This window comes from Suillus subalutaceus (assembly GCF_016647625.1).
Source record: "Suillus subalutaceus strain FC151 chromosome Unknown DFJ58scaffold_40, whole genome shotgun sequence".
In the NCBI taxonomy this organism is placed as follows: domain Eukaryota; kingdom Fungi; phylum Basidiomycota; class Agaricomycetes; order Boletales; family Suillaceae; genus Suillus; species Suillus subalutaceus.
In genome coordinates, this window is record NW_024540289.1 from 177001 (window position 1) to 202801 (window position 25801).

General features: G+C 48.6%; 8 protein-coding genes across 8 annotated transcripts; 3 read left to right on the top strand and 5 right to left on the bottom strand.

Annotated features, from left to right (window-relative positions):
- Positions 1–431: 431 nt before the first annotated feature.
- On the bottom strand, positions 432–1619 carry DFJ58DRAFT_325630 (uncharacterized protein). Its single transcript, XM_041379864.1, has 2 exons — positions 1399–1619; positions 432–1342 (listed from the first exon to the last, which is right to left on the bottom strand). The coding sequence occupies exon 2, from the start codon at positions 1277–1279 to the stop codon at positions 680–682; it is 600 nt and encodes a 199-aa protein (XP_041244941.1). The 5' UTR covers positions 1280–1342; positions 1399–1619; the 3' UTR covers positions 432–679.
- A 1322-nt stretch (positions 1620–2941) lies between these two features.
- Positions 2942–9469, top strand: DFJ58DRAFT_325677 (SNF2 family N-terminal domain-containing protein). The gene is made up of 24 exons (XM_041379866.1): positions 2942–4502; positions 4553–4668; positions 4721–5193; positions 5245–5337; positions 5388–5495; positions 5547–5637; positions 5686–5904; positions 5952–6002; positions 6058–6574; positions 6625–6755; positions 6815–7364; positions 7413–7479; positions 7536–7784; positions 7842–7860; positions 7911–7966; positions 8016–8146; positions 8200–8352; positions 8408–8434; positions 8484–8586; positions 8637–8725; positions 8779–8823; positions 8879–8899; positions 8959–9133; positions 9188–9469. Exons 1-24 carry the CDS (start codon positions 2993–2995, stop codon positions 9348–9350), a joined length of 5157 nt encoding a protein of 1718 aa, XP_041244942.1. The 5' UTR covers positions 2942–2992; the 3' UTR covers positions 9351–9469.
- Positions 9188–12552, bottom strand: DFJ58DRAFT_325668 (uncharacterized protein). Its single transcript, XM_041379865.1, has 3 exons — positions 11888–12552; positions 11754–11836; positions 9188–11704 (listed from the first exon to the last, which is right to left on the bottom strand). The coding sequence occupies exons 1-3, from the start codon at positions 12263–12265 to the stop codon at positions 9589–9591; spliced, it is 2577 nt and encodes an 858-aa protein (XP_041244943.1). The 5' UTR covers positions 12266–12552; the 3' UTR covers positions 9188–9588.
- A 99-nt stretch (positions 12553–12651) lies between these two features.
- On the bottom strand, positions 12652–14740 carry DFJ58DRAFT_783069 (uncharacterized protein). Its single transcript, XM_041389872.1, has 8 exons — positions 14547–14740; positions 14313–14495; positions 14101–14264; positions 13815–14050; positions 13604–13762; positions 13395–13520; positions 13152–13324; positions 12652–13072 (listed from the first exon to the last, which is right to left on the bottom strand). Exons 1-8 carry the CDS (start codon positions 14699–14701, stop codon positions 12892–12894), a joined length of 1377 nt encoding a protein of 458 aa, XP_041244944.1. The 5' UTR covers positions 14702–14740; the 3' UTR covers positions 12652–12891.
- Positions 14741–15130: 390 nt separating this feature from the next.
- Positions 15131–16173, top strand: DFJ58DRAFT_783073 (actin depolymerizing factor). The gene is made up of 5 exons (XM_041389873.1): positions 15131–15254; positions 15304–15557; positions 15618–15748; positions 15803–15877; positions 15932–16173. Exons 1-4 carry the CDS (start codon positions 15252–15254, stop codon positions 15832–15834), a joined length of 420 nt encoding a protein of 139 aa, XP_041244945.1. The 5' UTR covers positions 15131–15251; the 3' UTR covers positions 15835–15877; positions 15932–16173.
- A 2265-nt stretch (positions 16174–18438) lies between these two features.
- Positions 18439–20379, top strand: DFJ58DRAFT_325812 (uncharacterized protein). Its single transcript, XM_041379868.1, has 2 exons — positions 18439–18657; positions 18702–20379. Exons 1-2 carry the CDS (start codon positions 18529–18531, stop codon positions 20253–20255), a joined length of 1683 nt encoding a protein of 560 aa, XP_041244946.1. The 5' UTR covers positions 18439–18528; the 3' UTR covers positions 20256–20379.
- On the bottom strand, positions 20380–21450 carry DFJ58DRAFT_325790 (uncharacterized protein). Its single transcript, XM_041379867.1, has 2 exons — positions 21156–21450; positions 20380–21082 (listed from the first exon to the last, which is right to left on the bottom strand). Exons 1-2 carry the CDS (start codon positions 21303–21305, stop codon positions 20504–20506), a joined length of 729 nt encoding a protein of 242 aa, XP_041244947.1. The 5' UTR covers positions 21306–21450; the 3' UTR covers positions 20380–20503.
- Positions 21451–22302: 852 nt separating this feature from the next.
- Positions 22303–24327, bottom strand: DFJ58DRAFT_783081 (pheromone A receptor-domain-containing protein). The gene is made up of 6 exons (XM_041389874.1): positions 24030–24327; positions 23855–23977; positions 23624–23803; positions 23434–23571; positions 22930–23380; positions 22303–22870 (listed from the first exon to the last, which is right to left on the bottom strand). The coding sequence occupies exons 1-6, from the start codon at positions 24115–24117 to the stop codon at positions 22555–22557; spliced, it is 1296 nt and encodes a 431-aa protein (XP_041244948.1). The 5' UTR covers positions 24118–24327; the 3' UTR covers positions 22303–22554.
- Positions 24328–25801: the final 1474 nt, after the last annotated feature.

The following is a 25801-nucleotide window of genomic DNA, read 5'->3' on the forward strand; positions in this document are numbered from 1 at the left end:
GGATTTGCTGACTCGAGGTCTTCAACTGGTATCCGGAGTCGAGATGCCAGTGACCATTGCTAGCCACGGCCATACTCCACAAATTCCACTGCCTGTCGTAGATTGTCGCAGCGGATGGCACATGATGCTGCGTCTACAGGGAGTGTTCTGATATAATGGAATACAGCAGCAGCTTAATGTCATGAAGTTGCCCACGATCGTGTTGCCAAATGATCGCCAAGAAGGTCGAAACGTGTGTTGTAGGCCTCCAGTGCAGATGTATGACTGTACTGCTCTGCTGTGGTGACCCAGTTCTGGGCTGTTATAATGCGTTCTCGAAATCCTCGAGTAGGATGCCTTGGAGCGCGAGGGCAAGGTGGTAAAGCGTGATGTCACGACATGGATGCCCAGGTGGGCGCAACGTCAATACCTCGCGATAGAGGCTGATAGCTCGAGTGAGGGCATCAGTGTCGCCGCATTTGAAGAAAAAGGTGAAGCAGGCGCTCCCTAAGTTGTCCAATGAGTAATCACGAGATTCATGCCCAACAGGGCACAGACGCAGCGCTTCTTCATACAAAGAGATGACCTCATTAAGGTCGCTAGGCCTGCCTTGGTGATTGAAGCGGGACACGAGTGATAAGGCCAAGTTGTCCAGGTAGAAATCACGGTCAGCATGTGGCTCGGGACACAGAGACACGGCTTAACGACCAAGTTGTATGCTCGTGTCAAGATCATTGATCCTGCCATGCTGTCTAAAGCGTGATCTGAGAGCACACGAAAGATTGCTAAGTGTTCTCGGACGGAGTTGATGGCTCAGAGGACAGAGTTCGAGGACGACTTGTCCAAGGTGGATGTCTTCATCAGATGCGTCAGATGCGTCTATTGGAATATCGTCACATCCATCGATCACATGACCGACACCATTTGCCCCTGCCGCGATGCTACGAAGGTAGGTGCCCTCTAAACAGAGAGGAAGTAGCTCATGATAGATTTGGGCAGCTTCGCGGATGTCGGCAGCAGTACTTCTCTTGTTGTGGCGCCAAGTCAGGGCTAGGGTGAGATTATATAGAGATAAGGGATGATCGGGATGGCGCTGCGGACGCAATGCAAGGGCGTCGCGGAAGAGAGAAGTGGTGGAGTCGATGTCTTGAAGATCATCTCGAATATAGTCTTGAAGGCGCGCATACGCAAGGTTGGTGAGAGCTGTCGTGTGGTCTAGATGACTGACAGGACACTGGTCCAGAACCGACTGAAAATGCTCTACAGCAGCGTTCAAGTGAGAGACACTCTCGCTTTCCATGTATTTGGCAAGTCTTGCGTGGCCCGCATCTGTGTCTCGAGAAATCTTGCAGTCTACGAGTGACTATAGTCGGTGTTATGTCAGCAAAAGCTAACGGGACAGAGAGCAGCGTCACTCACATCAGACAGTGCGCCATTTTGATTGTCGCAAGCATGTACAACAGCGGCCTTCAGTGTGAGGAAAGGTTGGACACCGCGCACGTGTGGGAAGGATAAATCTCCGAGATATTAGGATATGCGCATGAATGAGGAGCAAGTCACACATCGAATAGCTCATCCCACGACATTCGAAGTTCCCCGATGACCTCTCCACCGCCCAGCATTCGACCAAGTTCATAGGATGCCCTGATCTCCACTGATAACGCAGGTGGCATGCGATGATCTATGAAGAAAAGATCAATTCTTGAATCGCGTCAGAAAGTCTGCGTGGACTTTACAGAGTTACAGTATTCTCCCACGCTACAGATCGATCAGATGATAAGACACTGATGGCCGATTTCCAGCGTCTCCAGGAGTTGACATTGATGGATATGAAGATGCCAGCGGGAAGATGCCAGCGGGAATGCGCCAGCAGGGGACTCGAAGATTCTTTCCGCTGATGACTGTAGATAGAGTGTGAAGATCACGAACAGATACGAAAGTAATATGGAGGGGCTCACGTTCAAGCCTGATATATTGAGTTTCTAAGCTACCAGGCATGATGGTGCGATGGAGCAAAATGATGAGGATGGAGGATGGGCTGAGTGGTGGACTGAGTGGTGGATAGAATGAGTGGGAGGGGAAGACGGGTGGCAGAGCTGTGGATGGAGTTCGGCTGAAAGGGAGAGTTGATGGTTCAGGTCATGCTGCACCGTGGTGTATTTCCATATTGTCAAGGCTGTTCGGCACGATAGACGCTGGTATGATTGCACCAAGCACTGGAAACTGAGATTACCAATCATGATTAGTGGAAGAATAACAACGTCATGGTGAGTCTTCAGCGAAACTGGCCGCATGCCAAGGTTGAAATGGACGTGTAAGTCTTAGAATGTCTTGTGTTGATTGCTACTCCTTGACTCGTATCATGGAGTCGTACCACTCAGACTCAGTTAGCACACAAATGCAAAATGTAGAATCGAGTGTATTTCCCAAGGTAATGGCAAATGCAAACAACGTTCAAATCACTGAAGATGGCGCGCAAAGAGAAGCCGAATGATTTTATACCACGTCCGTGGAGGGAGTATGATCGAGAGCATTGTGGAACACCAGGGACGGTCCGCGAGAACAAGACAAGTCGCAATCTGAGAAGCTGAATGCACCATCCAGCAGCGGATGATGAACGCGTGAGCAGCGGAAGACTTTGAGAGTAATTAACTTGGATGAAACGTACAGAGATAAATCGTCGTATCTTGTGGTGTCTAGCAAAGAAAACTCAACGATGGTCCCATTAAAAAACCTTAGAATCCTGATAGCCTTGTGTCTTTGTAACGCGTACGGATTTAAACGACAAGTTGGACATTAGGAAAAGCCACTGCGGCAATGACAGCAGCAAAGAACTGGACGAGATCCGATCGAGGATACGCGATGACTTGGAGCACGAAAGTTCGTTCATCACCAAGTGTATTTGGATCACGTGACAGCCGCATATCCCCGCGCACGTCGCGCCATCATTTTTAAGTTTTAACCACCATCCACCACCATCCTCGGCGCTCGCGTATACAAGTATTTTTCTGGGATGGAGGATATCCGTACTATCAGCGGAAAATATACAGAGTCTGCTCGTCACAAACAGTCGTATTTCTGGGGTTTGCAGCTCAGACCATCAGATTTTGACAACTTTCGTCCTGCAATCAACTTGAACGCGATAATTACTCTTTTAAAACCTCTGAAGGAAGAGAATGCCGATGAAGGAGGCGAAGGAGATTATGACGTACATGATGAAGCACTTGAAGTCGACGGAGGCGTATGGGAAGCTGATGTCGAAGTTGAACAACACATGGGGAACAAGCGACGACGCTCTGCTTCTGCATCACCTGTAAAGAGCAAGAGAAGGAAGGTTGCCGAGGGCGGTGATGAATTGGATGCTGATGATCAGTCAGAAGACTCAGAACCATCCTTGGACGGCTCCTATGGATGCGAAGACGACTGGCAAGACCCAGCTTACAAGCAGGTGTACCCATGCATATGTGAAGAACGTCATTACGAGGAACCAAAAGTTGATCCCGAAAGCCAGTTTCTACCAGTCTTCACATACTCTTTCGAAATGCGTTACACGAAATCAGCCCAAGGTGATGACAACGGCTCTTATGTGCCCGACCAAGCAGCGAAGAAACTTGGGTGGCTTAAGGAGGAACATGATCTCCAATCTCTATTTACTGCGCTATGCCCTGACCGTTCTCAACCTCAAACATTTGACCTTGGCAGGTTCTGGGTTCAGAACTACAAAACGCGCCTATTAGCTCTTTCGGGCGAGCCAGACTGCCCCGTGAACCACTATCCTGAGGAAATCAAGGAGAAAAGTGAGCGGTGGTTCTTCCTCCTTCCTCAAGTTGCATGGCCAGACGCACCCGAAGAGGAAGAGGATGGCATACAACAGCATGGTGATCTTCTCAAGGCACTCTTCACCTTTCAGTCGTTAGGTCGTGCGAAAATCGAGACAAGCGTTCATGTGATCACCCTTCCTGAGGGTGACTACGACCCTGCAGAGGAGTTACCTTTTCGGCTATGCGCACAGTTCAACGTGTCCATCATTGTGCCTAGATTGTATGAAACATTTGACACCAAGAAGATTTCCCAGAAGCGCGTCTCCGAACTCGAAGGATTACAGAGACGCTTGATTGCTCTTTTTACCCTAACATCGGTAGACCACCCGCTATTCGACAGTGAACATGATACAAGAGGGGACACAAGTATTCCATTCTTCTACAGCATTCTTCGCCCAGCACCCGCTCTTTCGCAAGGCGTGACATATGAGTCTCTCCAGCCTGAGGGCTTGTTGCCAGTGCTCTTACCCTTCCAACGGCGTAGTGTCCAGTGGATGCTCCTACGCGAAGGGAAGACAATGACTCAGGAAGGCGGCGTCATGCCCTACACTGCTCCTCAGTCCCGGTCACTCATGCCTCCATTTTGGGACAAGATCTTTCTTGGGGGCCGGGAACACTTCTTTAATACACTCGTCGGCATCGTAAGCCCTTCTCCTGTAGAAGACAACGCTGCACTAGGGGGAATACTTGCAGAAGAGCCAGGTACCTCGCAATACTATTGATCCCACTCGCATTGTATTAATGACGTACAGGGCTCGGGAAGACAATTGAGTGTATTTCTCTCATTCTACTGAACCCCGCACCAGATCGCAATCCTACCAACACACGGTGGGATGCCGAAGCTAAGCTTGAAGTGAAGGAGATCAAGGTAGTGCGCTTGTGTGCCATTTGGAAGATTAGTTAATATAAACGTGTAACAGACTACTCTCATTGTCACTCCCCCTGCACTCGCACCTCAATGGGCAGACGAGCTTGCTGTTCATGCCCCAGGACTCAAGGTTCTCATCTACGATGGTTGGTCCAAAGTCGGCGTGCCCATCACTCTGGATGATGTCGAAGACGAACGAGAACGACGTTACAGTGCCCAGAAGTACAAAGCTGGAATAAACGGATTCAAAGTTCAAAAGACCAAGAAAGGGAAGGCAAAGGCGATTGACGATGAAGAGGACGACATACTTGATTGGTGCTCCTATGTGAACACATTTGATGTCTGCATCACGACATACAACGTACTCCGTCAAGACTTGACTGTTGCCCGCGCACCGCCCAAACGTCCTCATCGTGCACAAGTGGAGTACTCGAACCTTGACCGTCCTAGAAGTCCCCTTGTCATGTGCGAGTGGTATAGAGTGATTATGGATGAAGTACAAATGATGGGGACCGGTAAATCCGAGTAGGATCTCTTGTTCTATCAGTGGAATTACTGGATAATTCTGGCCTTCAGAGAGATGGTGTCTTTGGTCCCTCGACTATCTTCGTTTGCGGTGTCTGGAACACCAGCCCGTACCCAGGTTTCTGACCTCATTCGTGTTTTAAGGTTAGATAAACTGACGGTTTTCTGATGATGCACTAATACCACCGTGACAGGTTCTTACGTGTCGACGATGTCGTCGGTCCGACCCGCGTGTGGAATCGTTTGATGAAGCACACATTCAAGAAACAATTCGCCGACCTATTTCAACGATATGCTATTCGGTGAGTGATTTGACGAAGGAACCTTGCGTGTCCTTATTAAACGCACCCTAGAACACTCAAGTCCGCAGTCAAAGACGAATTAACCATCCCGCAGCAACGAAGATATCTTGTTAGTATTGAGCTAGGAAGAGTCGAACGCCACGTAAGTCATGACACACTCGTTGAGAGACAAGATATGACAGTATCAAAGGTTTACGATCACCATCTCGAGGCAGCATTAGTTGAGCTTGGTTTGGACGCACGCGGAGTCGCTACTTCTGAAGGGTGGCAGATTGATGCTGCTCTGCTGCGGAATGTGTTGAGAAAGCTTCGTGGTATCTGTACTCATCCTCAAGTCGGACAATTGCAGCGGCCAGGTGATAAGCTAGCTAAGCCTGGTGCCCTCAAGAGCATCGGCGACGTTCTCGAGGCATGTGTTTTCCTCCTTTCCTAATCTGTTGGGCTCATAGATGACAGGCTATGAGAGACCAGAACTGGCGTAATTTCATGGATGATCGTAAGGCGAAGGCAAGCGTCGTCGTTCTTGTTATCCGTGCTTGCAAGAATTGATCCATCCCTCCAGGTTCAAACCCTTGTTCGCCTTGCCCAGCTCCAGCAACACAACGAGCAGAACCTTGATCGATACCAACGTGCTTCGGATTACCTCATAACGGCAGAGCAAGAAGCAAACGGGATAATCGACGACATTAAGACCACCATAGCAGAACACCAAGTCAAAGGAGAAGCGCTGAAAAATGAAGCACGAGCTCTCAGAGAATCTCGCCAGCAGAACCTTCCAGACCTTTCAAAGATCGACAAGGGCAAAGGAAAACGAGCAATGTCACCTCTCACCGATGTAGATGAGGACATGGATGACGTTGAAGACGTTGAAGACCGAGGTCTTCCCAAGACCCCCGCAGGCGAAGAGCACAGTATCAAGCGACGAGCCCTGCAGCAGCGGCTACGAGAGTGTCTGATAGTTTTGCACCGCGTCAAATTTTTGCAGGGAGATGTGTATCATGTTCTAGGTGCATCGCAATCAGATAAGGAAGATGCTTCGTATGCTGCAGCCGAGACGCTGCGAAAAAATCTGCTGAAATGTGCGCATTTTCAACAGCTTTCCTTACGCTCCCACTGACAAGGCACGTAGCGACGGAAGAGAGTGCCAACAAAGTAATGAACCTCCTGCGTGTCGACGCTACTGGACGAGGCGTTACCGAGGAGTCCTTACAAATTCCTCTTCCTCTTCTTGATAAAAGCGGAATCAAGTCGACGCATCTCGTGAGCTCCTTTCCCAGGGGTATTCCGTTTTGTATCGATACTGACACCAGTCTGGGCAGTTTGATGAAGCCAACGAGATCATAGAGCTCGCATTGAATGAACAGACCGCTCTTCTGTGGGAGTGGCGCACTTGCATCTATACTTTGCTAACTCAGAAGTTGGCAGCAAATAATGACCAGGCCGATGGGGAGGAGTACTCTCGTACATTGGAAACTCAGGGCGAGGCCGAGATATATATGCAGGCATATGCCGCACTGCTTGCGGATCGTAGAGAGGCGATTTCTTCCGAACGAACGCTCCTTGCTGCCCATGATGCGCGGGAACACAAGGTCCGACGAACGAAAGCAGCCGCAAGAGCAGCTGCTCGGGCAATGTCGGAAGATTTCGAGATTCCTGAGGATGTCGAAGTTCAACCTCAGCATGAAATCTTGCACAGAGACCTCACAGAGCAGCGTAAAGATCTCCATGACCAGTTTTCAGGGAGAGCACTCCGATCTATCATGGTCGATCTGAGTGCCGTAGCAGCTCGCATCACATCTGAGAAGGACCCTGAGAAGGTCATCGCTAAGGACGGCGCAACCTCATTACGGACCTTGATCACGCAGCAAGGTTTGTCACCCTGATGTTGTAGTTGCTTCATACTCACTATGAATGCAGTGACGCTCATGGACAAGCTTGATGCTGACTTGAGTCAACTGCGGAAGATCTTCAACGAGCGTATCCTGTAAGTTCACGATGGACGCTGGATGATACTGACACTAATTAAGCACACACCCACAGTTATTTCCGTCAACTGCAGGAGATTTCTGATACTGTCACAGAAGTTCTATGGGAGGGTCCCGTTGTATTGGCTATGGAGGAATGCGCAGCTGAGCGAATGGAATTGGAAGGCAAAATCAACACATCCCGCGCGCGTCAGCGGTACTTGAACCATCTAGCAAAAAACAAAGAAGAGGGAATCACTGACGAGGATGACGAGGCTTGCATTCTGTGTAGATGCGACTTTAAGCGAGGATTCATTACACAATGGTAAGTCGACCGTGTTTTAGAGTTTCAGGAATGCGGACCAATGCAGTACTTATACAGCGCGCATGTTTTCTGTGAGGTAAGTTCGGTTATCATTTTCGTCATGAACATTTCCCCACACACATTCAGGGATGCATGAAGGCTTGGGTCACTCGCAAAACGGGAAGAGCTTGCCCGGTTTGCCGGTGCGTCCCTTGTCCGCTAACAATACATCATGACGAACTGCGTTTCTAGCGTCATTATCAATCTCGATCAATTGCAGCGTTTCACAGTCGAAGCAGACAAGCCTGCCCCTGCTAAACCCGTCATGGTGAACAAAGAGGCCGTCCCGGTGTCTCGAAGAGAAATCCAATACAACATAATAAGTAAGGACACGTCTAGTTATTCGGTTTGTGGCTTATCTGATGTGCGCCACTAGACCCTACAATCTTTGAGGAGATACAGACTATGGAATCAAATGGAAGTTACGGCAGCAAAATACAGGCACTGGTCAGACATCTGTTGTATATCCAGTGCACCGACCCAGGTGCCAAGAGTATTGTATTCTCGGCGTGGGCTGATTCACTGCAGAGTTGGTTTTCCGAAGCTTTACTCCTCTGTAATGATCTAACAACTTCTTTTCACAGTCATAGAACATGCCCTCAACTGCAATGGTCAGAGTTTTTCTCAGCTGCCCTGGCTAGCGTTCTGACCGATTCGCAGGCATCCTATATTTAAGACTCGACCACGCAAAGGGCAAAGGCAAAGACAGTGGCGCTAAGAAATTCCGCACAGACCCTGCCCTACAAGTACTGTTACTACACGGGTACGCCCTTGGCGCATACTTGTTCATCCTCTATCTTCACACCTTTTCAGGGAGAGAGACAATGCTGGATTGAACGTGACTTGTGCCTCCCGTGTGTTCCTCGTCGAAAGCGTGGTCAACCATGGTTTCGAAGTTCAAGGTTGGCTCGCTTTTGGTTTGGGGCCCTGCAACCATCTCACCAATCCACCCCAGCTATTGCACGAATCGATCGTATGGGGCAGGCTAAACCGACGGAAGGTGTGTATCGAACAACCAGTTCTATTTACTTGCTTCTCAATTTATTACCTTCTAGTCTTCTGCTATTACGCCGAAGGTATTACCTTCTAGTCCAAGATGTCATTTTGCTTTTCATGGCTAATTTCTCTTTAATAGATACCGTGGAGAAGAATATTCTCGACCTAGCAGCTCGGCAAGGCCTCTCACTCTACACCAAGGACAATTCTGCTGGAACACTCAACTTAACACCCTTCGCCATGGACGCCGGAAAGAAGACCGTCGAATCTTCAGGGAAGAAGAAGCAGGTACAAAAGGGCGACTTCATCTTCAAGTAAGATTCACCCCAATGTGCTATTTTCAGATGCTTACCACGTGCGGGCGCCAGAGTCAATGACATGCTGGCCATCTTGTTCCCTCATATGTTCGAGGAGATCCAATACCTTCTTCCCTCAGAAGAACCCAGCGATGAGATCCCTATGGAAGTGGAACCAACGGGGTGGAATGAACAGCTTAATGCAGAAGCTGGACCTTCGAGTCTCCCATTTTGAGCCTCAACCACCTTCCACATTTAATTATATAATTACATAAATTCATAAATTTCATACGAGTGCGGAAACATGATGCTTGCTACTGGAGCTAAACATAGATTATGGGATGCGATGCGATGGAGACATGCAATGCTATGGTGATGAATCACGGAATGAAGAGATAAGAAGCTAGAGAGACGAATATGTCTCTCGATGAAGAATTTACGGGACCACGAATCAGAGCAAAATAATCAATGAGCTAGAAGACCCCGCCATCCCAGCTCGCTCTCTTCCGCTTGTTATCGCTCGCTTTGCGGAAATGTAGATCCTGCGGGGAGACAAAACTTGTCCCGCGGTGATGCATCGAGTGTGACTGACGTACAGCGGTGCCTGTCAGAAGCGCCTGCGCTGTCTGAAGTTCCTGAGAAACTGTGGAGTATGGTACCGGAGGAGCTGACTTCTGAGAAGGATGCGAACGAGCAAGGTCTAACGCTTGTCCCTGACGCGAAGTGTCGATGGTCATGGGATTGACATCATGTCCGTCAGTAGCATGGCTGCTGAAGTAGTGTAAATCGAGGTAGGGAACGCCATGGAAATCAGTAGGATTTGAGGGTCGCCAAAAGTCTGCCCCTGGTGGTGACGAAGACTGTACATGCATAGATGCCACATCGGAGGGATGTGTGAGCGGGACAGTGTCGAAGAAAGGGAGGGAGCGGGTGCTCGTGATCTGTGGTTGCGATGCACCATGACCCTGCGACATGTGGGTAGACATATACCGGTGTTCGGATGGGGGAACCGAGATAGACCGGCCATGATGAGACGATGCATGCATGTGGGGATGACCCCGTAGAGGGCGAGTCGAGGTGATGGGTGTTGCAGGGGGAGTGGAATGCGTCAAGTCGACGATATCATCCATGTTCTGCTGCGACATGGTATATATTTCCAGGGCAGACAGGCTCAAAGACGCTTCTGAATCATCTTTCTGCACTCCAATCTCACTAGTGGTCTGAGCGGCATCGGCCGAAATCTCCGCTTGGTCATTGAGTGTGATCGACGCCAGCTCGATCTCGTCAATACCTGGCAGTGCAGGGGTGTGGATCTGGAGAGGATGTAGGCCGGTGGCTTGCTGCATCCCTGACAGTCCAAGGCCAGGTGTGCCAAATCCGAATCCGGGACCGTAGTATGACTGCTGGGGTTGATGTGTCCGTGCACCGAAGATGAGATCACCGGCATAGTTGGAGTGATGTGTGAACCCCCTGAAACTGCTCGACGCGAACATCTCATGGTCCGAAAATGTGGAATGTGAGTCCCCAACGCCGACATCAGAGGTGAAGTCGTTTGGAAAGGAACTCGGAAACAGGTCGTAGCGATCGACGACGCCATGATTGAGGTTGTGAAAGGAAAACGGAGATGATGGTGCAGGAGACAACCCGTCGGCAAATGATGACCCGCTACTGGAGAAAGCAGACGTGTCGAGTCGGGGGTTGGCAGAAAACCAGTCCTGCGGACCCCAAGCCGACTTTCCAATAGTGTTCAAGCGACGATCAAAGTGAGAGTGACCAAGCAGATAATCAGAAGAAATATGTGATGATGTCGGAGAAGCAGTGGTCGCGGACCATGTCGCGGAATTGAGAGGCGTGTCTATGCTAGACCAAGTCTGCGACTGAGAGGAGTCCGTGAGCTCTGAGAGAGACTGCGATGCACTAGGCATGAAGTCGGGAATAGATAGTGGCTCGGACAAGGGGTCTATCGTCTCCATGTCCATCACTGCGAGTCCGTCTGGCGAAGACATATCATCAGGCTGAGACGGGTCGTGCATAATCGGTGGGCATCTGAACAGCCTGGTGCCACCCTCCTCCTCGCCACCTGAGCTATCGTCATCTTCGGAGCATGTTGGGCTCTCTGGGACGCTCTTCGTCCCACCTCTGAACATACCCTGCCTCGACTGCACGCGCTTCTTGCGGGCAGGGCCTATGTGGCTGCTGTGCGCAGTCAACTGATCATCAGTCGCTGAGCGAATGGGAAGTGGCTGAACACACTCTCTCCGCTTTTTGGGCGCGTTCCGTGGCTTATAGCCCGCTGCTTGATACAGCTCAGGAAACGCGTTGCGGAAACGGTCACGGAGGTCAGTCGAGCGTCGATTCTGCTCCTGGAAGACAGGGTCTTTGACTATTGTTGCCCATACGGTACCGTGCTTCTCATAGCCAGCCTTGAGAGCGCGGTCCTCTTCCTCAGTAAACGGACGCCGCTTCTTACTACGCGTTTTCTCAAAGATGGAACGTCCATCTGGGAGAGTTGATCGAATTTTACTGGAGAGATGCGTCTTCGCATTGGGGTAGTGCTCCTTGTACGCGTCAGGAAAATAAGTGCGAAATCTAGAGGTCAGGTATAAATATGAACAGGCGGAAATTAAGGAGTACGAACCGGTCCTTGAGGTCAACAGGCGAGCGGTTGTCAAAAGTCAGCTTCGGATCTTTCAATATAGCCTTCCAATTGCCGACGCCCCACTGAGGAAACAAGATTAATATTGTGAGACATTATTTGAAAGTCATATGTACCGTATTGCAACCCTCGACGAGCATTTGGGTCTCTTCCTCGGACCATTTCTTGCGTGGTTTCTTCTGCTGGATTATAAAAGCGCCAACTGATTCACGGTAGTCGCCATCACCAGCGATCTTGCGCATCTTTCCCTTACGTTCCGGCATTGGTGCAGAAGTTTCAGCAACATGCGAAGTGAGGCCGGTGTCGTCACGAAAATTCCACGCTGGGACAAGCCTGGGGGAAGATGGAAGCGCAAGTGACACGCGTCTTTGCTTTAGCGCGGAAGAGGTTGACGATGCTGAGGAAATGGAGGACGACACTGCAGGAAAGGGGGCTGTAAAAGAAAAAGTGACAGCAGTTGGAGGTTTGCAAGTCAGGTCTGCTGATTCTGACATTGCCGATGTTCGACAGAGACAAGACTTTGGATGAAAATGATAATCTTTTGAAGTGTTATAATGAAAGCCGGGAGAAGTAGAATCGGATATGAATTGCAGGAGGCAAACCTCGCGTGAGGGTATCACCGGACACGTTGATGGACAGGCGTTGTCACTGTACCGTACAGCCTGCTCAGATAGTTCGAATCGTTGAGTCGTGGATTGCAATGAGGACAGAAGGAACTCGGAGAGGATGAAGTACCAGATTCAACTAACAGATTCTTTGAAACTAGTTTAGGTTGTTGCTGGACAGCATGCTGTTAGTACTTCACACCCTAAATGAGGAAGCCTGCATTCGATAGCAGTGCCTCTTCCCCTACTACGGCTTAAACCCTCCGTCCCTACGGTTCAAACATACTCATATCAATTGCATATCCCAATCATCAGTCCCTCTATGTCATTCAGAATCTGCATCGTGCCTCAACGTGCTCGCAAACGACCGTTACAACCTTCGTATCTGATCCGGAACCGTAAACGTGTTCCTTCTAAAAATTCGTACAATGAAATGCAGCATGTCACATCGATCATTCTTGCTCCGGCACGGTCCCCTTGGCGCTCAACTCTACCTTACAGTACTGTGAACGTACTCATGCCGCCGCAGACACATGTGGAGCCATCCTCTCTTCCACGCTCCCCAACTTATCTATCCACGCTCCAAGCCGCGTCGCCAGCTCGCCTATTTGTGCGCGCGACAGAACACGAGGCTGAACCCACGTGATGCGCGCTTTTTGATCCACCTGGTCCAAGGAACCTCGAATCAACTTGAGGCTAACGGCAAGTACCGATGACAATTAGATTATCAGCACATGCAACGCCCATGTTTCAATTCAACGAAGAATGCACTGACCTCAGTGCCTTCATGATGAGGTGTTCCACTTCGTCTACTGGAAGTCGCGTCTCCTCGGCGATAGTCTGGAAAGACATCGTTCGGTCATTCGCATTCCGTTTGAATACTGATTCGATCAGCGCCATCAAACATATCTTCTGTCGAAGGAAGGGGTAGTTCTCATCTAGAATCGGCTGTGGCAGAGCTTATTTGTCAGATTGTCGGCTCGAGTCGGCGCGAGTCTCCGCAACAACATGCACGTACCTCCTGCGGAAACAGTGGTGCCAGTGCTTCGAATTTGCCAATGTTGCCTTCGTTGAATGTGAACAACAGCTTCTTGATCCAATCATACTGCGTGTTGTCCAGCGCGTCGAGTATTGGGTGCATCAACTACCACCGATGTAGTCAGTCAACGATCATCCTCAGGCTGTGACCAACAAAAGTGGGTGTTTCAAATTCACGTATCTGCTTACCAGCTCCCCAAAATTATAGATAGTGTCGCCGAGGAATGCCGAAATGCCAAGGTCGTGTGCGCGCAGCAAACGTTCTTCTGAAGTAAGGTCTGTTGCTACATCGACACATGCCAGATACAGCAGCGAATGCTTATAATATGGCGCATATTCTGCTTTGGCCTGTTTTCGGAAAGTCAACGAGGTGAACTACAGTATTCTCGAAAATTCTTGCCTTATAGTAGTCAGCGGCAACTTTGTAATACGACGCATTGACGGCAGTGTCAACTCCTTCCAGTCGATCGAGTGTTTTCCAGGCAGTATCCATATCCGTCTTGGTACCCTCTAAATCACCGTACACCAGCTTTGCATATGCAATATTTGCAAGTAGCAGCACGTATGCCTCCTGTGACTTTTCGGCATCGATCCGTGAAAGTATGGAGTTGAGGAACAGAAGCTGACTTTGCGGGTCTTGATGGGACGTCAGGTTGGGTCATTCAAGAATTGGGGGTCAAACCTACTGTCGATCTCCTTCGATACTTTAGTCCCCATCTCCACGAGTTTGAGTTGGTTCAATTTGGACTCAAAGTCGCGCACGAACTGCTCAAACACGTTTACACGGAAAGGCCGTGACAACGGATGATCAAAAAACTCATATAGCTTGAGTGTCAGCTGGTGCCATAGTCTGTGTGATCAGTGAGTAGTGAGTATACTGCATCAATCACCCTCTTACTTTCTCGTGTGGAGTTTGCCGAAAGATTCAAAAAACGGGTGGAGTTCCACTGGCGTAGATGACAGGGCAGTTGCAATGAACTTATCCAGATCCAGTTTCGGCGGTTTGGGTAGCTCTACTGGCACTGATGTGGATGATGGCATGGTTTCCTCACTGCAAGCAACGTGGCCCAAGTTTAATGTCCTTGTGATATATGAGACTTGAGTGTTGCGGTGAAATATGCGTGACGCGTACGTCCTGTGCCACACAAGGTGGAGAAGCGTGGTAGCGACAATTTGGCCTTGTTTGACAAGAGCCTTCAAAAATAACAGCGTCAAATAGTGCAATGATTGCCACCTTGACTGTGGCTGCGATCCAGATGATGGTGATGATGATTGGGGGCCAGTCATGATGGCCAGGTATGCCTAGACGACGAATAAGTTAACGGTTAGGGAGGAATTTCATAAACTTAGTGTTCAAAATCTTTTCATAGGCTAACTTATCTGCAGCACATGGCCCGTGCCAGCCATAATAAGATTGCACTCACTGGATTGCCACTGTCAGCAGACCCACGTGGTTTTGGTACATCAGGCCTTTGGAAAGGAGGATAGGTCAATGGTAAATCATGTGGCGTGAACTGATTTCTGCTACACGTAGTACTTGGTATATTGGTACCATTAATACTCATGATGGTGGATCAATTAGTGGTCAGAATACGATAACTTCGACCGTTGATATATATTTACACCGAAAGCACTCTTCCAGCTTGCGTATCCCTCCTGGCCAAGCGACTTTCCAAGTACTTCTGCTCCTTGGCAGCTGCGGCCCGCGGATGCAGCGCCACGTGATGTGATTGTTGGATCGGAGCTGGCAACTGCCGTTTCAGTATCCACACGCACTTATCTTGATCGCGATTGTTACTAGCATACTGCATCTCTCTCATTCATTATCTTATTCAACATGGTGAGCAGCACACACAATATCAAGGCTTATCCTGATAGGCTCTCGACAGTCGTCCGGAGTGATAGCATCTCCCGAATGTCTCCAAAGATTCGGAGAACTGAAGATGTCCAAATCGTTGAAGTACATATTGTTCAAGTTGAACGATAAACGGACAGAGATCGTTGTTGACAAGACTTCGGATAATTCTGACTACGAAGAATTTCTGGGGAACTTGCCTTCCGATGGTTGCAAATGGGCTGTCTATGACTTCAGCTATACGTCGGACGATGGGTCCCCGAGGAACAAGCTCTGCTTCCTCTCCTGGTAAGTCCGCAGTTCATCTGGCCGATGATGCCAACTTATGTGCTTAACTCACAACCACAGGTCACCAGACAATGCACCCATTCGGGCAAAGATGGTCCACGCATCCTCAAAGGACGCGCTGCGGAAGTCGCTAGAAGGGATTGGTGCGGAGATCCAGGGAACGGATTTGACGGAGGTTGCATATGAAACCGGTCCGTCTCACCTATGTTAACTACCTGGCCGCGATTGTTGATCACGCTACCCAGTCCTCGAGAAGGTGAAGCGCTTCAGCCGATAGAGAGGTACTTTGTACTACTTTAGTTTGATCCATGATGTTAGCTGTAAGTGCTCTTCAACTGCCCTAACGCTGTTGGTCTTATGAGTATGTTCTCCAGCAGAAGATGCGCATTACTGTAAACCTTGTTTTGATGTAGTAATCGCGAAGATAGTTGTATAAAGCTGCGAAGGATTCACACTACGGTACGAGCAGATGTAGTAAGGACTTTTCCAGAGTAAATCGTTGACGTTCATGGAGCGTTGCTGCGTGGTGAACAGCGTGAAAAGGGTACACCGCGCCTGGTAGATACGAGATGAGAATAACTGATAAAACGCTCCACAAAATGCCTTTTACGATTGCGGACCAGAAGTCCCGCTTGCTCACTGGTGAATTCAAGTATGAGCTGCTCAGCGCTCAGCGTTGATTGCATTGACGTATAGGCTTGACAGTCACAACGTTCTATGCTGAACCTGTTTATAGCGCTTAGTGAGTACATTATCCCCGACTCTCGACGTTAGTGGAGGAGTACCCCTGTCAAACACCATCGGTTTCCCGTCTTCTACAATCTCTGCTGGCTACACCTGTGTATCCTTCTGGCCTCCAGTTCCGTCAACATCTTTTGTTTGGTGGTAAATCCCGACACTGTTTTGGTTGATCAGTCTGTCGAGTATCTAGATTGGCATGTACGCACCTCGGAGATATATCTTATGTTTCTGAGACAACACTCGCAAGGCATGAAGGTGAATTCCTTTTCATGGACAAACTATTACATCGAAAGGAGGTTTCGGGGCGATGACTGGGCCTAGTTAAGATGGACTTCTGAGGATCTACAGTGCAAAAATGTCATGAGCAGGTTTCGAACCAACTGCCAAGAGAAACAAACAGATTTGGACTCTGTTGTGACAACCACCTGGCTAAGACCAGTTAGACGAACCTCTGAGGAAACCATCCATTCCATGAGTGAATGTCATTGAAGGTATGTCCGTAATGGAAAAAAAAAACTTTGTCATTGGCAGGTTTCGAATCTGCTTCGATGAACCGTCCATGAGTGAATTTCAAGGTGTGTGTCGATAGAAAAAAACTTGTCACCGGCAGGTTTCGAGCATGCACGGTACAAGAAACAGATTTGGATTCTGTTGTGGTAACCACTTGGCTAAGACCAGTTAGATGAACCCCTGATGAAACCATCCATGAGTGAATGTCAAGGTGTATTCTGATAGAAAAAAACTTGTCATCGGCGGGTTTCGAGCACGCGCGGTACAAGAGAAACAGATTTGGATTCTGTTGTGGTAACCACTTGCCTAGGACCACTTAGATGAACCTGTGATGAAACCGTCCATGAGTGAATGTCAAGGTGTGTTCTGATAGAAAAAAACTTGTTCTCGACACGTTTCGAACATGTACGTTACGAGAGGAACAGATTTGGATTCTGTTGTGGTAACCACTTGGCTGAGACCTGTTAGATGCAACTCTGAGGAAACTGTCCATGAGTGAATGTCAAGGTGTGTCCTGATAGAAAAACACTTGTCGTCAGCAGGTTTCGAGCCTGCGCGGTACAAGAGACAGATTTGGATTCTGTTGTGGTAACCACTTGCCTAGGACCGCTTAGATGAACGGCTGAGGAAACCATCCATGAGTGAATATCAAGGTGTGTTCTGATAGCAAAAACTTGTCCTCGACAGGTTTCGAACATGTGCGATACAAGAGAAACAGATTTTGATTCTGTTGTGGTTACCACTTGGCTAAGGCCAGTTACATTGAGTCATCGAAGAAACCATCCATGAGTGAATGATAAAGAGAAAAACCTTGTCATCGGCAGGTTTCGGGTCCGCCCGAGAGAGCAGAGTTCTAATCTAGATCTGTTCTGGTGTCAGTTGGCTTAGCATGACTCAAGATAGACACTCAATGAAGGATCCATCCATGAGTAAACGTTCAAGGCGTGGTAAAAGGAAAAATATTGTTGAGTAGGTTTCGAACCCGCAACAGGTTTCTGTCCTGTCACACTTACTACCACACTTGGCTAAGCCTGCCAGTGGTCAAGATGGACATCTGCGAGTCGAAGAAAATCATGCATTACAGTTGAATCACATAAGATTCGTGCAGTTTGTATTTAATTCGATGGACACAAAACAGGCCAGGAATAAGCGAGCCGGGGTCTGGCACGGCGACGATTTAGTACCATGGATTGCAACAAGTTGACACGACCTACCAAGTTAGTAGACCTGAGAGTAAAAAATAACAAGGGATGCACGGAGTGATTCTTCGTGCTTCATGAAGTGATTCTGCTATCTTGTTTGGCAAGAGGTAATAATAACAGTACCAAATCCTTCACAACAATTAATGTCACCCAAGGTATGACATACTTGCAATTGACCAGTCGATATCGTCATGTGGCCATATGGCCAGTGCCTGTCTGTCAGTACTTGTCCATCAGTACCAGTGCCCATGCGATTCTGCTGATTCTAGACAAACAGTGTTCCTAACTTCTCTGACGTTCCTGCTTGTTCTATGTATATTGTATATGTCAACGGCATATCGATGGCATCAAATGCAAGTCTGTGTTATGCGCGCTAGCTTTCCTTCAAAAGTGCATCCGTTGGCACGAAAAGGAGCCAATTGTAAGTTATTTTCGACGTTGTCCCATTCCAGGAAAAAAAACACGTAAAGGAGCAGGCGAATTGCGCGTAGATAGAAAGCTGCGTTGCAAAGTGTCGCATGGTCCTCGTGCGTTTCTTTTCTTCCTCTTTTTCCCTCCAGATCTCAAACAGCGCCTCTATAGCGCAACACCGTCCCAACCAACGGCCTAAAGACACCGTTAAGGCCTCTATGGATCTAAAAATTCCAGTATGTGACACGCATATATATGAACTTGGCTCAACGCCCTCTAGACATCTATCGTACGACTTTTACAGACGAACTGCGTTCCCTCTCCAACGGATACGCAGCGTATCAGCCATCTCCTTGAAGAACAAAAACTGGAGCTTTCGTTTATTAGCGAGGAATTAGATCGCGCCCGCGCGGAGGTCTCACGCCTCGAGGCTAAATATTTTGGATCCATGGAAATGGTCCAAAAATTGGAAGCGCTAAGATCCCCCGTCCGCCGCATGCCAATAGAGATCATGACGAAAGTCTTCGAGCAATGCGTCCAGGACGAAGGAAGTCAGGAGCCCGATCCTCTGCGGGCTCCTTTGTTATTGTGTCAAGTTTGCGGCGATTGGCGAGACCTCATGTTCTCTCTTCCTTACTTGTGGAGGACCCTCAAGGTTGGGTTTCCATCCGCAACCCCAAACTGGGAGAACGTTATGCAGTCAAGGATCATGTCCATGCACGTGTGGATATCCCGTGCGAAAGCTCTTCCAATTTCCTTAATCCTCCAGCACCCAAGCAACTCCCCGATCACGTGGGGTGCGCTTATGTCACTTGACAAGGAGATCCTGACTCTCGGATGCCGCATTGAAGAGCTTTGCCTCAGATTTTCTCCGTTGGCACTCAGCTCCTTGTTGACATTCACCCAAAGTCCGCTCCCGCACCTACGGCGTCTTGAGCTTCATAACAGCAACCCCCTTCCTAGTAGTGACAACCCACCTTCATTACTTCTTCATGATGCGCCAAGCCTCCGCAGCCTCTCCATTGCGTGGGGTAGTGTCGACACCACTCAGTTTTGCGTCCCTTGGAGTCAATTGACACAGTTGTCTCTTCAGTATGACGCCAGCCCCTACTGGAATGCCGTTCACAACGACTACCTCATTACACTTCGTGAATGTCCTAATCTCAAATGTTGCTCCATCGGAATAGGAATGACAATACTCGACACTGATGCAGATATGGTTGCACCTGTCACACTTCCCAACCTCGAATCAATGAAAGTACGCCTCTTCTGTCAAACGCTCTACACCCACCAGTTCTTCGATGCGCTCCACGCACCGAAGCTGCGCACGTTTGAATTTCAGAACGTCAGTCTCGCCATGGGTTCGTTCGCTAGCCAGACGGAACCCCTCCCCTTCATCTCACGGAGCGCGGAGACTCTCGAGAACCTATCCTTTGACACAATCAATATATCTGATGTCAACATGCTCTCATGTCTCTCCCAGCTTCATCGCTTAAAACACCTGCGTTTCCTGCCTGGCCCCCTTCAACTCAATCACAACCTCGTGGACAGCCTCGTTTTGTCCGGAGCACCTCAAGGCACCTCCATCTGTCCTCGACTCGAATCATTGAGTCTCAAATGCTCAAAACGTGTTTCTACCGACAGGGTGACGGAGCTTGTAGAGTCGAGGTGCAGTGCTAGTCCGAAGTTAAGAGAATTTTGCTTGCAGATCGCCGCATTTGACTATGGGCAGGACTCGCGGGATAAAACAATTGTCGAGCTGAGAGAACGTCTGAAACAGTGTGTGGAGGGGGGATTGCAGCTCCATCTGATGAAGGCAAAGCCGACGGGTTGATGTGAGGTTGAACCTCGGCTTCTGATTGTGCGTATCATCCCTTCTTACTAGCTTGTCCCTGTTTTCTCGGCTCTTATTACGATAACCGACACCATTACATCCCGTGCTGATGATCATTTCTTGCCTCCTGGAGCGTTCGGTTAAATAACTTTTCTCCTGTCATTCGTTCCCCCGTAACCCAGTGATCAAGAAGTTACCCTTGCAGTATTTTAATGCTTTGATAGCGTCTTTAAATAAATGACTGTAATCTAGAATAACCATGGGACTAGTTTGTAAGGTACCCTTCTCACATAACTTTTCCATTGGTCTCCGAAGTTCCCCTCCAACATCGCCTCCTCCTTCTCGATCCGTCCCCCAAGTCCCGAAAAAAGAAGACTAAACAAACCCGCCCAAATACATCCCAAAGCCAACTTAGCCCCCTGGTCAGATGAAGGAAACATGCCCGAACAAGAAACCAGCCATGATCGGGTACGGAGATGACAGAGCAAGATGCCCAGAAAAACAGATAGTCCACCGGCATAGCTGGGGTGTCGAACGATGGCATAAGGACCAGATGTGACTAGTTTGTGATCCTGGCGGATACTGAGTTCGAAAGTGAAGAATCTGCCTAGGGTGGAATAGCACTGCATGCGGATGGCACTGCCGATGATACTCAGGCAAGACCCGACTATAAGTGCGGGTGATGATGCGGTATGGTCTAAGCTCGGTAACGAGCAAAAGTCACTGCGGACTAGAAGTGTAGTGAGCGATTTCGGGATGGGAGTCGATTCCTTTCCTGCTGCGTATGCAAGAATAACATCTGACAAAACGCAGACACCGATGATGCTCTTGATCAAAAGGGCAAGTATTCCGAGTCAGTAACATTGTGCAGGATGTTCCGGGATTGGCGTAAGAAAGTACCTTGACCAAAATATGTATCCAAGGAGTGACAACTTCCAAACCAGTGGGATTCAGAGCTTCCTTTGCGGAAGGTCTGGCATTTGGGGGTGTCATGGCATAATACTGCGCTCCTGTGGCACAGAGAAGCAAGCAGATTTTAGCCGCAACCATACCGTTACTAGTACTGAGCAAGGGAGGAAACAAAGGTACTTGGAGTCAACACAAGCATAGCCTCGACACAGCCTGGTTACAGCTGGCAGCTGCTGATCGTAGAGTTTCCGCGGTCTAGCGATGTCTCCGCTGGCAAGCGTGAGTTTTGGGATTGTGTAAAACAAAGGTAAACACTCGCAAGTACAACTTCCATTCCAAAACTCATGTGCACATAACACCGAGCACGACGGCGTGCTTTCTGTCACCTTCCCATATATCCCCGCGACACCATTATTAGAACTCGTGAGCCTAGTCGATGATCACACAAACTGGGCCTGGTCGCATGCAGACCGCACTGTCACCAGAAATCAATATTGTCACCAAACCAGTGCACGAAGAAGGATTCATCATCGAATGAACCACTAACTGGATCGAGGCATGTGGAAGTTCAGTGCCTTCGGAGATTAAGGTCTCAGCACCTTCAAGATTCGAGAGTCGAGATCACTCTGTTGCTCTGTCAGGCAGCCTCTTCCGTTTGACAGTTCATACCCTTCGAGCTTCGAAAACCTATAGCCTTTTGAGCCGTTACTCATCCGGGAAACTGGCTGATGAACGTGACGATCTATGAGCTCCGTTCTTCACAGATTTAGTGGACCTTATGTGAAGTGTCGCTTGCCGAGATCGTCTTGCCCTGCCATCTAATTTAATTTTGGATAGCCACTGCTTTGCATTCTACAAGTCCGAAGAAAGGCGATCTGCGTGACTCGAGATAAAACCCAATTGTTAAGAATGTGAGATAGCAGACTTCTGGATTTCTTAGATGACATGGTAGAACTGAACGATCGATCATCGTGCCGAGAGTCGAGACTCGTACTGTGCACGAATTGTTGACGAACTTGAAGTGCATCCAGCACTGCATAACATATCGGGCCTAGTTAGCATCCAAATCGACCTACCAATCAAACCGTATCTTCAGCCTGTGTTTGCGATTTGTTGGCGATTGTTCCAATCACTCATGTGAAATCCCAACATATTCCGCTCGTTTGAAAATATTCTATTGGGCCGACCGACAAAGATTGCTACACTGTCTACATGAGACCGAACTCATACAAATAGGGATAAAGGTAGTTGAAACTAGTGGGTATACAAACAGATAACGGAGTGGGTACCTCGAGATTCCAGGGAGTGACTGTGCTAACAATACAATAAACCAACCGCGTAAGGAATGGAAGGAGAAAGCCAAAAAAAATCCGTTTTTTGTGGTTATAGATCAGACAATATCAACTGAATTGCGCAGCGATTCAGGCGAATCGACGATATACTGGGGAAGAGCAGGTGTATCTGGTAGATGAACTGTCTGTTCATCAACAGGCGTGCTCGGGAGCGACTCCTTTGATATAGAACCCGCGGCCGTTTCTGTTGGCGAGTATGGAATCTCCTTGGCATCGTTGAATGCCAGGTTGAACTCGCCCATGGAGCTGTCGGTGGAGAACGAAGTGAGAGAATCGCGCTTCTGTTCGGTGCGTTGAGTGACGAACACGGGCATAGTGGCAGTGCGGCTGTTGCATGCCATCTCTGATTTTGAACTGAAAGAAACATTTGCTCGTCAGATCGTATCATTGAGTGTTGAGGTGTGACAACATACCCAGTTGTCCAAGACCCTCCTCCAGTCGACATAGTACCAGCTGTCGAAATACCCACGCGCTTCGCAACCGAAACATAGGCAAGGCGGTAGTTCTTCCTGGCCTCATCGGCGAACCCGAAGAAAGCGAAGAAGACGAATGCGCAGACGACGAGGAGCCACCGGCTGAGCTCGATCGACAACACAGTAGGACCGCTCGCGCGCCATACCACTGATGGAACTATTCCGACAAAAGAGAAATTGGAGTGCGTGTCCGCCCAACTGATCCAGGGTAAAATTGGTTGGGCAGTGGCATTGAGGTAGATGACATAGGCACCCAGAGGAATCGTGCATAACATTTCAATGCCAGCAAGACCCATGAGGCGGAAGTAACGACTGGAACTCAGGTTCTTGTTCACAGAAAGGAACTCCATGAACTGCGCCCTACGCTGGGCTAGTTCGACAATGGTGCGGACTGAATCACAAAATGATCAACGTCGGGTTAACCAATTATCAGAATCAACGTACCACAATAGTAAGCAGAGATACACCCGAGGACCAAGGGCCACGTAAATACCAATGCATATGCGGGAGGGGTGTTAAAAGTGGCTGGATAACAGCCAACTTCCTCAAAAATGTTGAACCGATGTCCTTGCACGATATACTCTGGGGTATCACGTCAATCACAGTCCCGACACCTTTCGCCAAACGAACGTACGCAGAATCATCTCCAGGACGGGGATACCGAGGCCAATAGCGAGATCGGTCATAATGTCGCGTCTCTTCTGAGCTCTCGTCTTCGTGACGGAAGAAACTGATGCGATGTGGTAGAGACGACGGTTGATGCAAAGTGAACAAGCAGGAATGGCAACGTTGGCCCCGATTATGAATTTGGAGGCTACGAAATAAACATGAGTTTTCGCGGTGAGGACACGGAGAAAATTCTTACTGATGTCACACCACACTGGAGCCCAGTTAACCACATTCGACTGCCAAACGATCGAGTTAATGAACTGTATTAAACACGATAGACCGGTCCAGATCATGTAAAGACAAGTTCCAGTATTCCATGCTGGAGTATCGGTCAGGTATTGGACGATTAAAAATGCTGTAAAATAACTGACCCTCCAAATGCCAGGGAAGCGGGATCATGCAGCACAGGAATCCCAGGAAAGCAAACATAGTGAAAACCCAATCTGGTGAGTCGAACATCTTGACAACGCAGTTGTTGATGCACGTGAAGACAGGGGTGACTGGCTAGCTATCCTGCGATGTGATGCAGCTGAGCAGAGGAAACGGAGACCAGTAAAGTCCACGGGTGAAGCTACGGTTCATAGCATTGCGAAGCCAAGGCTATTAAACCCTTCGAAAGCACAATCCACCTTGTCATCCAATTTGGACATCCCCTTGTGCGCGGGTGCGGTAAAACGTTTTCAAACTTTGCAGATATCGGCATCGCCTTTTTGAGCAACAAACTGATGTCCATATATGGACGCATGTTTGTTTACCAAAAAGGTAAACCGAATGAAGTGTGAATGAAGTGCGCTCAGAGTGCGCCCAAATGGCGCACCGAAGAACTTCGTTGACAGAGCGCGGCACATGTTCCGACGTCCCATGATCATGAGATATCAGAAAGTTCCGATGAGAGCTGCTTGCAAGAAAATCGAGTGATAAGACCAGTCAGATCGTCCCGGAATGGACATTACCCACGGTAGAAGAAGGCAAGTGATGATTATCCTGGTCCACTAGTACCGTGTCGTGTAAACTGTGAAGAACGAAATCTGAAATTCAGGACCGGTCAATGATCGAAAATATCAGCGAATTCTGCACCTAGTACTTTTCAAACACTCCGATTGTTCTCTGTTTGGCTCGAAAATAATAACTGATGAGACTTGAACTTTGCCGGCCGCTGCGGCTGCTGCGGGTACTTTGCCAGTCTACACCTGAATTGCAAAATACAAAGCGTTACCAAGGAGTGGCGCCCCAAGCCTCAGTAGTAATATAAGAGAAGGGAGAGCCGGATTGAACGCCAGGCACTAAACGACAGGACAATGTCAGGCCCGCAACTTCACCTTAAAGCTTCAAGGACCGACAGCGCGCTGCTGCATAGATGGTGTGGGTTCGCAAGCAAGAAAATTCCTCAACCATGGCTCTTATGAACTAACGATTATATGAGAGTCTCTAAGACAATAGCGATAGTCCCAAAGCGACGGACAATAAGAGCGGCAGTTGCCGTAATCGAGCGAATTCAGAGAATTCCCCTTTTCAGTATGTTTTCCGCGGCATCTTAGTAACTAAGTAAGTCTTCCCTTATAGACAGGCCCCATATGGCCCTTAGTGCTACGTAGACGAATGAGAACAGTTTACTATGACGGCTGACCGGCATCCTGGTGTTGCTTGAAATTTGCTTAGTTCAAAATCTTTAACATTTCGACGACAAGACTGTAATAAGTAGTGACCCGTTAGCTATCGAAACAGGCCCTCGAGTTCAAGTTAGTGGGGCCTAAAGTAGCCTACATCAACACAGCAAAGAATCTATACGATTGAAATTGGGGAAAAGAACGACAGATACTTTATCATGCGAGCGAAAAGTCGGTGTCCGATACTGTCCGACATAGTAGGGTCAATGACCTCGAAGGACGTCTAATAGAAGGGATGTACAAAAAAATAACACGGCCAGCTAAGGCGCTTTAACATTCCGGGAAAAAAATGTAATACACGTTGACTATTGATACAAACTGTTAGTGGACCTGAAATACATTACCACAACAAAGAAAGTCATACAAATATTTGAAGGCGAAGAAAAGAACGACAAATACTTTAGGACTCGGGAATATGAATATGCAAGCAAAAAGTCAGCGACATATTACGCATAATATTGTCCGACACAGTCAAT